The 14,307-nt window shown below is 36.6% G+C and overlaps 1 protein-coding gene across 1 annotated transcript in view; it reads right to left on the bottom strand.

The window, feature by feature from the left end:
• Window positions 1–12,171, bottom strand: part of LOC132697023 (T-box transcription factor TBX20-like) — a 65,010-nt gene extending 52,839 nt beyond the window's left edge. The window contains exons 1-3 of the mRNA XM_060662271.1: window positions 11,787–12,171; window positions 2,779–2,935; window positions 2,481–2,621 (exon numbers count right to left, since the gene is read on the bottom strand). Coding sequence (XP_060518254.1) covers window positions 2,481–2,621; window positions 2,779–2,935; window positions 11,787–11,919 — 431 coding nt within the window. The 5' untranslated portion in view covers window positions 11,920–12,171. The remainder of the gene's footprint in view (window positions 1–2,480; window positions 2,622–2,778; window positions 2,936–11,786) is intronic.
• Window positions 12,172–14,307: the final 2,136 nt, after the last annotated feature.

The following is a 14,307-nucleotide window of genomic DNA, read 5'->3' as shown; positions in this document are numbered from 1 at the left end:
AACCCAAAACCCAATCTGATGGGGCGATAATTTGAAAAGTATATCTTATCCACCGTTCCAGAGTCCAAAGATTTTCACTAGAAATCTACTAGAGTTTGGTCTCACTCATTGCTTGTTGTTTTGTCGTCAAAATTTCGAGATGTCGATATTGTTGCCGGTAGAGATTGACAGGATCAGAATTTAGCGTATCCATCACTACTACCCAAAAGTTTGTGGCTCCAGAGTTTTATTTCGGTTCTTCTCTCTCATTAGACTCACGTTGTGACAATTTCCTTCCCTTTTTGGTACAATCAGCCTCTAAAGCGGGCAGTATCTAGTTTTTGATTGCTGATATTGCAATTGGTTTGGTAACCAAGAACCTTCCCGAGGATTTCGTTACTTTGGGAGGTCTTCATAAGCTCTTTTAATGACCTACTGCCATCCGAAACTATGTTATTTTGCCAGATTGCATTGTCGCTGGGTTCATATATCTTAATTCCTACTCCTTTTTGGATAGAGGTTAAGGTTAGTTTTACAAAATGGGCAGAAATTCGTCTTCCCATTCAGCTGACCCCAACCTACCCAACTAACCAACTCGCCCGTAGCGTTTTATTGTTTTTCAACGCAGGTCCTAATTAAATATATAAAATCCGAAACCGCCGCTACATACGGTACGTAAATCATCATCCCTCAGCCGTCAAATAAAAAAAAAAACTTTATTATTTCTTAATTTAATTCCCACCAGGCGCTACAAAAAACGAACGGAACGAAACCCGATGGGTCGTTATTATTACTTCTCTCCCCCCGGTATATCTCATCGTTATCTATCAAACGTACCACGAAAATTGATCGGGCCCCCATATTCTACCTGACAACACGTCGGATGCCTTCTGTCTTACACCGACAACTCAATGTTAATGTATATATAGATGTATGAAATAATCGATCGACAGCGAGTGGCCTTTATAATTCGTTGCCTATTAATGTGCAGGTAATTTGAGGACGAAGCGAGCGATAGCCGGGCAGATTTTCGCTTTTAATTATGCAAATTCCAAAAGGCGACGCTCACCGGCGTTTAAGTGCCGCGATGGCGGTCGCTTCGGCACAAATGGAACACGTAATTGTTTTCCGACACCCCATATCAAAAGTTCTAACAAAAGTATAACGTCAAAACGTCATTTGAGATGCCAGAAGTTTATAGCATTTCATGCATATACAACTAGGCTCAAAGAACACGAAAGACCCTTACTACTAAGACAAATAAACTTATCAGCAGTTGCCGAACACAATCACGAAACCGGACATAAATTCTTATACCAACGAAAAATCCGAGAGTCTATAGAAATCTATAAGCAACCTAACAATCTTAACCGCGACTCAGGTCTCTATCTGTCACCAACTTTGGGAATCAGTCATCCGTGACGGTGTTTATGCCCCTAGGCATAGATCTAATCAAGTTCGATATTGTTTCTTGTGGAATGTTAAGCCACTCTTCCTCTAGTGCAACAGTAAGCCCTTGGATCGAGGTTGGGGTACGAAGTCTAGCTCGAATTATCCGTTTTAGCTGATCCCATACATATTCGATCGGATTGAGGTCGGAACTGAATGCTGGTAACTCCATTACTCGAAAACCGACTTCTGTAATGTAATCATCTTGCACGATCTTTGCGGTGTGCGGCCTAGTATTGTCATGCATGAAAATGAATTCTCTCATAAAATAACCGCCCCTACGAATGAAAACAGGGTCGGTTCTTCCGTCCATGGAAATTGCACCCCGTATCACAATCAATCTCCTTAGTGTGATTTGTATTATTGCACTTGGTTGTATTTAGTATTTTATTCCCTTTTTTATATGACAAGGCACAACCCTTTATATTCAAAGTGAAAAAAAAAACAAATACTCACGGACATCGGTCTATACAACCAATTGACATTCGCAGTTATCATAAAAATAGTTCTCGTTATCTTACCTTAGGCTTTCTTGAAGGTAATTTCAGAAAAGAACTGGACTGGCCCTCTTACGAGAAAACCAAAGGTTTAACTCAGTTGAACAATAATAATAATAATAATAATAAAAGAATTTATTGCAAGGACTGCAAAAGGCGAATTTGAGGCAGATCCTCCTAACTTAACATACATAATGCTTTCATGTGACGACCAAACAGTACGGCAGAGGTAACATCTACTTTTTTAATCTGTCACCAGTTAATAGTCTTTGTTAATCTGGTAAAATTGAAATAATATCTGAATGCTGGATTGTTTTTCTCAAGGATTTGGACAGAAATGTAGGGTGACCAAAAACAGTCTACTATTTGCCTTATTGTGGCTACCTTGTTCGTGGGGGTCAACTCTATCAATAATCTTTTTTTTGTCGTAAACTGTTTCCTCGTTTTTAATTTGCATTTCTGATTTAGTTTTTTCCCAAATGCTCCAAAAAACACCGTATATTTGCGGACTCCGAAATGAATGCAATTTTATAATCATAGCTTTGTTTCGCTTACCGTCCGGTTTTGGTGATGATCATTTCCGTACCGAGTTCGTTGAACTTGTCCCACAAGTCTTTAGTTTCTAAATGACACGTGACGGTCCGGAGCTCCTCGCAGGTCCATTTTTCTTGCAGCAGGGGATTTTTGGTAGGCGTTCTGGAACGAAAAACCTCGAATGAGTTCAGTATCGCACGTTCAATACAGTCGGTTTGACGTTTCGCAGATCTTCTTCTTTTCGCTTAACTTGTCGTTGAAGTGATTAATGGCGTTATCGTTTTAATTGAAGGATTTGGGAAATATATACATTGGGTACCTTCTTCCAGTCCTGGACTGAGTGCTCGTTTCTGAGGTCGACGATACGTCTACCGGCGAATCCGATCGACTTTCCGGATCGTTTACCGTCGTCGTGCAATCTAAACTACCGGGTTCGGGGGGAGAGGGGACCGACGACGACGTATCTACAAAGTTATCTGCAACAAAATCAGAAATTATATATAAAAAAAACGTAATCTAATTTTGAAGACTTTATTTTATAAAATTATAGGCACGCCAGTGCAGATTTCGAAGATATGGAAGAGCAGTTTTTGAACACAATAACTAAAAATATATAATTAGTTTCAGAAAATACGGAATTATTGTGTGGACGGCAAATCAACATTTGAGACGAAACAAACTCATCTCGACACTTTGGCGGATGCGCCCGTCTAAATTTCCAATTTACATTTTCATTCGTAATTCTGGATAGGGATCTTTGTAAACATGATCACGCTGTTTTCTTAATACTGTTCTAAAAGAAAACCTTCATAAGATAAGATCTTTTTTAAAGAAACGTGCCGATGGACTCTGCACCGACAACTTTTGAAATTCGTCTGTTTGATTTTGACTGTTGAGAGTCATTAAATAAATACATATGACCGTTTGAAGAAAAACGATGTTCTCTTATATCATATTGTCACAGAAATTTCGCCATATACAAGATTACATATGTACTAGATATTCTCAAACGTATTGGCTATATATTACACAAATTATATCGAATAACCAATTGATAGACATGGCAAGAGTTAGTGACGAACATTTTGCAGCTTTAATAATGTAATATTACACAATTTACATTACAATCCAGACTGGTCGGTTTGTAAAATGTTAGAAAATAATTTAGAAATAACAACCGATCGCCTTTAAAAAAAACGTTTCAGTTTGATTAAAATATAACAAGCAAATAAGTAATACCTCACATATAGAAAAAAAGAATAACGCTGATGTTTTAAAACGACTAAATTCAACAAATCAGTATCAAAATATTATATTTTGATTAGTTGAATTGTAGAAAAGAGTTGATTATTTTTCTCAGTGTAGATATTAAAGTGTGGTAAGTAGAAAACGTTCAAATGCCTGTAAGAAAACGTTCGTTCTATGTCCTAGGCGTGTGTGTATGAGACGGGATCGGGGGTTGGGGGGAGAGGAGTGTAATTACTCACCAAAAGTGGCGGAAACGCAAACGATCGCAGATTTGAGCACGAAACTTGATGACCGTTCCACTAAATTAATGACTGTCACCGTATTATACATATATGTGGGACGTGGGCGCTTACAATAAGATCTTTATCGGTAAGGGAATCATGCATGTAATGACAACGTAAATTACACCGGTCTTAATGCCGTCAATTATAAACATCAACGGTCGGACACGCGGGAGCCGGTCATTAAAACATAATTTTTTCGGGCTGTATCGCCTACGGCAATTTGTATGCCTACACGGGGGATTTAACATCGCTTTGTATATTGTATATGTACCGCTTCACGCAGATGATACATTACACAGTTCCAGCTTGTGATAATAACCCATTAGCGAATATGCTGATCAATTTTAACGTCAAGAAATTGTCTGCAATCTCTAAATTCGTATCATACGCTATCTGAACCTCCACCAACATCATTATTTATAATACAATTGTACTGCACCATTTGCAGGCTTACGCAATTTCACCTGTACGCCACTGATTTCCCTTTTTCTTCATCTTCGGCATTTTAGTTTACGAGTTTGCCGTTTTCGTCCTTTTTTTGTCAGTTCTAGTGATTTCTTCTCATAAACTCCAATTGTGGTTGTAATTGTACTTCTGCGTCATTAATTTTGTATTATGCTTGGCAAGATTATTTTTTCGTTTTCTTTCATCATCAGTCCTATCAGTCCATGAAGTGCTCCTATGACTTGTTTACCTGTCTCTGTATCCTTTAAACATGGTTCATTTCGGTGCAGTGTCAATCCTTGATACTTGAAAGTTTGGCAAGTAAAGTCTGTTCATAGATATAAGAAAGTGACTGGTACGAATTAAGGAAAGACCCGGGCAAGCTGTAAGAATGAAATATGACCGAACAGGTACGTACTTTGCTTAGAATTTAATTATTTGGGGTTTTGTTAGGAAAGACACTAGACAATATTTATTTATTTATGTTTAAATCTAAAATAAAATTACAAATTGTTTTTATTACCCACTTAAATTACTTAAAATTATTCACAAAATTAATCACATAATATATCAGTATAATTATCGCTATCATCGCCTGTTCTAATTATTATTTGTTTTATATTATTTGCAATATGGATATGTTCAGCTTTTTCTATAGTTTTAACAGAAAACTTGCCTTTTGTCAATTCTTTTAAATCTAAAACAAATGTGTTGAAAACACTTCCCTAAGATAGTTCTGCCACATTTAACGCCGGTTTCATCTTTTTCAAGCCTCGTAATTCAGATATCCAATGTAGGCACGCTTTGTTCCTCGTATAACTGTTAAATTTTAAGCCGTATTATATCTTGACCATGTTCATCTACACTCGAGAAAATGTCAGCATCCCTTCTTTTTTTCCTCGCTGAAATGGGATTATTCACAATTTTCTATACAGTTGATTAAAAAAAATTATTACGGACCACAATTTTACCTGAATTTAAATTCCGAAACTTTAGGTATGACCACCCTTGGATAATCCCATTCGAAAGCAATTGATCACTTTTTTATATCTATGAACAGACCATATTAATAATTTCATCCATATTTATTTTCAGTCCCCACAGTTCGTACTCTTTTTTTAGTTTTCTCCTCTTTTTCTTCCACTGATTTCTCTTAAAACAAAAATTAGTCTTACAATCTTCAATAATTTCTAAAGAAATTTAATTTCTTTGATGTTTTCAATCGGATGTCTGGTTTTCGCTTTAAATCAATGCCGTACCACTGATTGACTATTTACAAATATATTTTGGTTAATTAGGTCACCACTGCGCTGGGTAAATCGACAACTTATTCTGTGAAAAATAAAACATCTAGTTTCAAACTAGTGTCCAAAAGAAATATTAGAAGACTGTTCTTCCTAATTTTACAGTTTTCATGAGAGAACCTCCTAACAACAAGATACATTATAAACGATTCTTATTAAGAAAAAAAAAACTGACCACTATTAATACTTTTTAACAAAATTGTCTGTTAATAAATTAGTAACAAATGGTTCAACCCTCTTTTGTCCAAAAACCGGTAACAAAAATTCAAACTGTCCATGAAAGAGATACTTTCCTTTTAAAGGAGGGACGGAAGAAAATAAAATAGCTCAAATTCTTTCATTCTTCATTCCGAACGCAACTCGCCAGCGCCACCTAGCGCCCGCACGCAGAACCCTTCGAGCGTTTATTATTTCTTCCAGCGAAATCGCCAGTCGCTGTTTATGCTTCCGATCGCCTAAACAATCGCAAAGAATATTATTTAAATTGCCGTTTATCTTACGAGATAAAAGAACGCGGTTTAATGTTAATGCGCGCTTTTGTTATTGACGTGCCCCTCGAAGATGTATGCTCGTTCGACGTGTAATTTTTCAATTTCTAATTGCTTGTTTGCTGTTCGCGGTGGCTCCAATTAGAATCGACCGTTTGGAATAGGCGGGGCCGAGAACTAAGAACTCGATCTGATCGGAGCGACAATAACAGAAGGATGCCTGCTTCGATGTGATGCAATTTCAGGCAAAGCGAATTTTGGCAAAAAATCTGTCTAGGTATTTGTTTACCTATGAGCATTTTTAGATTTGCAGGGTCATTTCTAATTGAATATCAATAATACAGGGGGCGATTTTTGGGACCATTTTAAAGAGAAAACTTCATATGAACATATGTCCTAAAGGTCTCTACTTTTGAGCTACAGATACATAATATTCGAATTATTAATGTATGTCAAAAAGTCGAAGTGCGAATTTAAATTACGAAAACTTCAATAAATAAAATATTTGTTTTCCAGGATTCTTGGAAGCAAGCTGAAGTTTTACCTGTTCCAAGTGGCATTAACAATTTGAGACCAATGAGTTTCTTGCCAACCATATCAAAGACTATTGAAAAAATTGCAGCAAAACAACTTCGTCAGTTCGTATGTGATAACAAATTCCTCCCAGACACTCAATCTGATTTTCGACCTCTTCACAGCACTACTTCTGCACCTGCATATATAAAACTATAAACTTCGCAGATACCCCGTAAGTCTCTTCTTGAAAACTCTCGGGCAAGGCGCGCCCTCAATGTTGTTATCTGGCAGTTCATTAAAATTATAAACACCATCGTAGAATGGAGTTTTCTGTAAATGTGTTGTTTTTACCATAGAAACATTGAAGTGCTGATTGGAACGTATATTATATTGATAAAAGTTTGACTTTTTTCCAACCATAATTTAAGATAGCCAACATTAAACTTGCTCTTCTAATGAACTGCCCGACATTTAGCCAATTTAGCTGGTCTAACATACTCTTTATAGGAGTATATCTATCACAGTTCAGGATGATTCTCATAACCCTATTTTGTTGTAACTGTAACTTATTTAAATCTTCTTTTATACAAGATATAAGCAATGAACAAACATATGAAAAATGAGGCAAAATTATACTATCATACACTAATATCCTAGTCCACTGCGATAAAAACCGCGATACACGGTTAAAAAACCCTATTTTCTTACCATAGATGTTCAACATGATTGCTAAAGCATAATTGTGGATCCAAGATCACCCCTAAATATTTAATTTCGGAAACAAACTCAACTTTATTACCCTGTATATCCACAGAACACCCCGACTTATAAAATTTTTGACAGTTAACCTTAGAACCGATAACCATGCACTTGGTTTTGGAGCTATTTAATTTCAGTTTATTTTGACACAGCCATTCGTAGAAATACTGCATTTCGGTGTTCAGTTAGGTAGCTATTTCTTTGCAATCGTTTCCAGAGACTAAAATAAGCGTGTCATCGGCAAATAAGTTAACAAAGGAGTTTTTTAAAACCTGATGCATATCATTTATATAAATAATAAATAAAAGCGGGCCCGACACGCTTCCCTGCGGTACCCCCATCTGCTATCCCTATGACTAGAAACATTATTATCAATTTTAGTCTGGTGAGATCTATCAGATAAAAAGTTCTTTGTCCATTCTAGTGCAGAGTCTTTAATGCCATATAAACCTAATTTTGTAATAAGAATGTCCCTGTAAATACAAAAACACTCAGAAATAGTTTTGATTCATTCATGTCTTTCCGCCACACTGCACACATATATTGCAACGCAGATTCGCACGAGTGTTTGCTCCTGAAACCAGACTGTCCACTGAAGAGTAGGCAGTTCCGCTCCAGGTAGCCTCTCATCTGCTCACACACTATCGTTTCCAGGATTTTATCCACTACTGGCAGCAAGTTAATTGGTCTAAAATCACCAGGTGTTTTCGGTTTTGGCACATTAGGTATGGGCACTATGATGCTTGTTTTTAGTTTATCAGGGATTTTTCCGGTACTTAAAGACGCATTCACCAAATATAACAACGGATAACCTATTACACACAATAAATCCTTGACGAGCTTAATATTTAGAACAGAGTCATTTGTACTTCTATTTTTTAGGTTATTTACGTTTTTTCAAGCTCCGATATAGTTATTTTTTTAAAGCAAGACAAGCTACAGCTGACCATGTCACACACAGAGTGCCATTGCTTCTTTTCTATACTCTCTGCTATTTCGTTTAAGCTATCGCCATAAAAGTTATTCATGTTTTCTTCTTCTATGTCACTGTAATGTACAAAATCAATATTGGTAAAATCTGCTTTTTTATTTTTATTTCCAACAAGTCCTTTTAATGTCTGCCACATTTTCTTTCCATTTCCCTGCCTTGCTTCATGTTACAACTAAACTCTTGTCTCATACTCTTGGACTGTTTTTCCTTCTCCTAGCTAAACTGGAATTATTCGGGATAAACGGTACTGCTCTTTTATTTTTTTTAATATTTTTTTGGTCAGAGATACCAAAGTCTAGTTATAGGAAATACTCATTCAGATGCTATTGCTTTGGAGGGGGGTGTTCCCCAGGAGAGTATTCTGGCACCTATTTTTTTCTCAAATTACATTTTTCCGTTGTATTTATCTTTTGTCGCTAGTGAAGCTTTAAATAAAATAATGGCGGAGGTATCTGCGACTCATAACCTCTTATTGAATACTAACGAAACGTAGATGTTATTATTTGGAAATAAAAGGGAAGGTATTGTAAAAAACGCATCTTTTAAGATTGCGGTAAATGACGAGATTATCTCTGCTTCTTCAGACGGGTGTAAAAGTTTAGGATTATGGTTTGACTTGCGGTTTTCTAAGTATGTTGCCTCGGTATTAAAAAAATCCTTCTATAAGTTGAGGACATTGTATAATCATAAACATTATCTCAGTTTTGGGTAGTTTTGCTAGCCAGCTGTAATTAATCGAGATAAGGAGAGACTCCAATGACTTCAGAACGTTCGTATTCGTTTTAGTTAAATTCTCAGTAAGTACGACCATATTTCACAGTTGGCTCAACCTGGAAGACCGATATAAAGCTCAGTTAGCCGCTTTTGTTTTTTTACTAAGCTCCAATAAGGCCCGTCGTACTTTTTTGATAAAATTTGCAGTTAAATTGTTTAATGAAATCCTACAACAAAGTCCTTCAAAAGAGCGTTAATATTGTTTATTAGGCCCGCTAGTATCTAGCAAAAGTGTATGGGTTTATGATATGCGTCTATTTTTCGTATTTACAATGTAGACACGGGTGTGTATTTTGTTGGCAATTATGGTGTTGGTGCTGTTTTTCTTGTGGTTACATGGAAGAGCGCAAATTGAATTATTACTTAGATTGTAACATTTTCATTTTCAATAAAGACAGTTTGTTATTAAATAATAAATAATAAAAATAATAATTTTAACAATTTTAAGATGCTCTGACAAAAACTTAAAGATTTCAATACATGCCCAAAACAAGATGAAAATTGTTTGAATAAATGCTTAAATATTCCGAATATTTTTTGCAGTTTTCTGCAATACCGGCTGATAAACAATTGACCTTATTTTACAAACAAAATAAGAGTAATTTTCCTTCATTGGTTAGTTTTTATGCAGTTGCTGTAGAAACCATTAAAATACATTTATTTGAGATCAAATCGCGAGCTACAGGGGACGGATATGAAATTATTAGGCTGTCATATAATTATCCGTCATACTACTAATATCAGGAATTCAATTTTGCTCGATGGGGAATTTCCACTTTCGTGGAAAATATTCCGAAAAAAACCTGATCGGTATAGTGAACTTATACCATATTACGACTCCTGTCAATAGTTGTACAAAAAATTGTGAATTATTAAATTAGGGAACACTTAAAAATTTTTAATATACTTCCGGAGCACCAGGCAGAATTCAAAGGGTACAAAAATCTTGCCCACCATTTGTAGATAGCATACGCAGAAGGGTGTCAATATCACACAAGTTACGGGAAACTAAATGGTTTTGTTCCACAGAATTATACATATAATCAATGTCACTCTTATCTAGTAAATAAGATTAAATACAGAACCAACGCTCATAATATGAATACAGCATCCCCAAACAATATTGAGATATTTCAGTTTAAAAATAATTATCATTCGATCTCTGGAGAATAGCCATATTGTTTAAAAATGGTCAAGTCTGCCTTGAAAGCAACCTTATTAGGTATCCATGTTTCCAATTGTTTTAACAATTTCCTACTTTTGACAACTTATCAAAACTGAAGACCTGCAGCGTAAGTCAAATAACGATATTTCAGATGGGTTATACTGAGGAAGAACAAAAAGAGAATATCGACAAATATATCCAAAATATATTAAAAATGTAATTAAACAATTTGAGGACCGAAATAATGTTACACGGATGACCTTAATATATTACTTAATTTTCAAGGTAAATTATTATACTGTTACGACAGTTGAAATCATGATCGGAAGATGGAAATTTTCAGAATGGCCAACGATATTTAAATTTCCTTGCAACAGAAATAGCAACCAGTTATCGATTATCTAAATAATAAATATAGACTTTGGATAGGCAGGCAAGGAACTATCAAATGGCCTGCCAACCACCCCGATCTGAATCCTCGTGACATTTTTTTGTAGGAATGCTTAAAAAATAAATTTTATTATAATTGTTCATAGAAAGTTTACAAGTGACAAGAGAAAGACTTAATACCGGTTTACAAGATCTACACAGAGAAAACCGTGAAAATATTGTCCGATGTATAGAAAATAATGAGGGTTATGTGGAAAATGTTTAACATTAATTATGGATATATTTATTGTTTGAATAATATAATTTTATGATTTGCCGTTTTTCTTTCTCAGTATAACCAATTTGAAATATCTTACGCTGCAGATCATTGTTAAAACAATCGCAAACAAAAATATGGCTGCTATCAAGGCAGACTTGACCATTTTTCAACAATATGGCTATTGCCCAGAAATCGAATAATAATTATTTTTAAACTGGAACATCTCAAAAAAAAGAGATCTACGATTCAAGCTAATAATATATAGGGCGTTTTAAAATTTGATATTCTAATAATTATAAATACCAAGAGTAAAATGGACCGCGTAAAAATTATTAAAAAAAATGCTATTCCATATTTTTATAACCGAACCATAATTAATTTACTAAAAGTGTTATTCTTTGGAGACAGAACTTTCGAAAATCTTATAAATACCTATAACAAATTTTTGAATAGATAAAAAAATAATTACTAATCAGTAACGTTTTTTTCTGTTTAATACATTTGAATGAATAATTATAATTATTATTTATAACATTATAAATAGAGAGTGGGGCACGACGGCCAGAAGCTTGACCAAAATTTGGGTAAATTTAGTTAAAGTTAATCAAAAATACTCTGTCAAAATTAACCCTGTAGGTCAACATATAATGAATAACTGAGTACTGACCAGGGAAATAAACCGAACTAAAACTAACGAAAACCTACCGGACGGTGAGACCGCGGGGTCGGAGGCGTCGAGACGCCTGCCCCCTTTCGTTTTGGCCCTCCCGTGCCTCGACATGATCGCCGCGATGCTAAAGTCCGTAGCCCCGGGCCTCATCGTAAAATTGTCCTCCATGACACAATCACCGCGATGCCGACGACGCTGACGACGACACCGAAGCGTCGAACCGCGACATCATTATCACCACCACCGCGAAAGATATCACAGCCGAACTTCGTTTCGCGACCGGGGGCGGCAGCCGCCGGGCGGGGGGGGCGGCACACGGGAACCTCGTTAATCGCGGCCCGTTTTGACATCGGCAGGAATACGTCAGGCTCGGCTCTCTCTAGCGCGCGTTTCCGACTTAACAATAAAACTTCTCTTTCAGATTGGCGCTGCCTTCGCTCCCACTCGCGTGTCGTTCGGGAGGCGGTGCCGCCGCCGCCGCCACCGCGTAATTGATACCCTCCCCTCACCCCGCCGCGACGTCGCCGCCGCTGCTTCGACTATCCCCGAGACTGACCAACGACGCGTCAGCGTCGAGAGACGTCGTTTAACGGGTGTTGCCATTTTTCCCCCCGATGACAACGCCGATCGACTTTTTTTGCCGCGCCGCTACCTGGGCGGGGGGCGGGCCCGCGCGGGTCTCCGCCCCCGGGCGTGGCCACGCCCGCCTTCCCCCTCCGCGCCGTACCTGACCACCGAGTAGTCGCTGCGATTGTTTTTTTTTTCTTTTCACCCGTTTCGCCGCGTTTCTCGGCCGCCGCGAGACGTTAATCGAGTGGGGCGGCGGGCGCCGGGGGGGGCGGGGAAAAAATTCAAATAAACGCGAAGTCGGATTTAACCGAAAATGCACAAAATTTGCAGAATATTCGATATTTACGTTTACGTCTTTACTAGTGATCGATGTTTTACCGCTATTGAGCGTTTGACTTATTATCTATTCTGACTTCTGCCTTTGTAACATGTCATGCTGTAAAAACAATATGAGAGAAAATATCTTTTAAAGCCTTTAAATTTATGTTTTTTTATTTTATCAAAATGATTTGTAAGGAAGTGCGCAAAAATTGCAAATGTGCATTTTTATCGTGTAATTTTTTACCTATACCACAGGACTATCTGAATAAATTATTAATAGATACATATATTTATACTTACATGCAAAACATAAAAATCTTACGGTGACAAAATATTATTTGCGATTATAAAAAAAATTATAATACAATTAAGAATTGAACAATACCACTGACACATTCAAATAACTGCTAAAAGAAACTAACCAAAACCATCGAAAACTATTCCTTGCAGTTATAAAAACAGTTGATAACTAAATGATTTTCAAAATTTCAAAAACTTTAATACTTTATACAGATTTTCAAAATTTGACGAGAACCATAACTTGCCCAATATAATAAATAAATATATATGCAAAGTAGTGAGGAGCAACAAGAAAACGGTATTCAAGAAAGAAAGTATTCATATAAAAAAAGTAACGTACAACTTTAAGACCAAACATTCTAATGAGGGTAACATAATATATATGACTTATCCATCACAGACCATAACCTTTTCAAAGTCGGTTATTTCGACCACCTAGACGGGAATTGGTTCCTTATCAATCATAGTGCGAGTTTGCTGACAAAACAACTTTTGTAATTTTCAACGACATCGGGAGGGTTCGTGAATAAAGGCCCCCACAGACGTCGTTCTTTTTTAGCAATTTTAAACACGAACAACGACCTCCCCCCACACATACGCGTTGTTTTGTATGTTTCGTTCGGTTTGTTTGAAATTGAGGGCTAAAATCATTGGCGATGGATTTTACGACGACGTTAGCGGTGGCGGCCGCAGTTGTTATTAAAATAAAAAATTCTAAAAAACAACGTTCCAAATGGGTTAAACAATGGTTACTCAAGCGAAGACAATTTTCACATGTTAATCTTTTGAACGAATTACGACTAGAACCGGGAGATCGGTTTAATTACCTGCGGATGGACGAAGAAACGTAGTTGGAACTGCTCTCTTTAGTAGCACCACTGATAGAAAAACAAGATACCGTATTTCACCACATGAACGTCTCACCGCCACACTAAGATTTCTTGCTACGGGAAGGAGTTACGAAAATCTAAAATTTTCAGTAGGCCTTGGGCAAATTATACCAGAAACGTGCAGTGCCATATATTCTGTTTTAAAACACCATTACTTAAAGGTAAAAAAATATGTTCAAATATGCTTGAACAAGGTTCTTTACATGGCTTGTTATTCATAAAATTAGGTGCCTTTTTGATCGGTAAGTTTATTTTGGAGGAATTTTCAACATTTAATAGAACCTTTTGTAATACTTACCTCATTGCTACTTGCTTCGTCACTAATATTGGTAACTGTGCTCCTCGGTGTTTCTTGGTCTGTAAGGAATACTAGATATTCGTAGTACCACAAGTGTGGTTTATAGATGATTGAATGACTTTTTTCAATTCCTTACGGAAGCAGCCACGTAAAGAGTCGACTCTCTTTTTCACGAAA

Source organism: Cylas formicarius, unplaced genomic scaffold (assembly GCF_029955315.1).
Source record: "Cylas formicarius isolate icCylForm1 unplaced genomic scaffold, icCylForm1.1 PGA_scaffold_1__22_contigs__length_36826433, whole genome shotgun sequence".
In the NCBI taxonomy this organism is placed as follows: Eukaryota; Metazoa; Arthropoda; class Insecta; order Coleoptera; family Brentidae; genus Cylas; species Cylas formicarius.
Note: the sequence above shows the minus strand (reverse complement) of the source record. Positions and strands in the feature narration are given on the sequence as shown.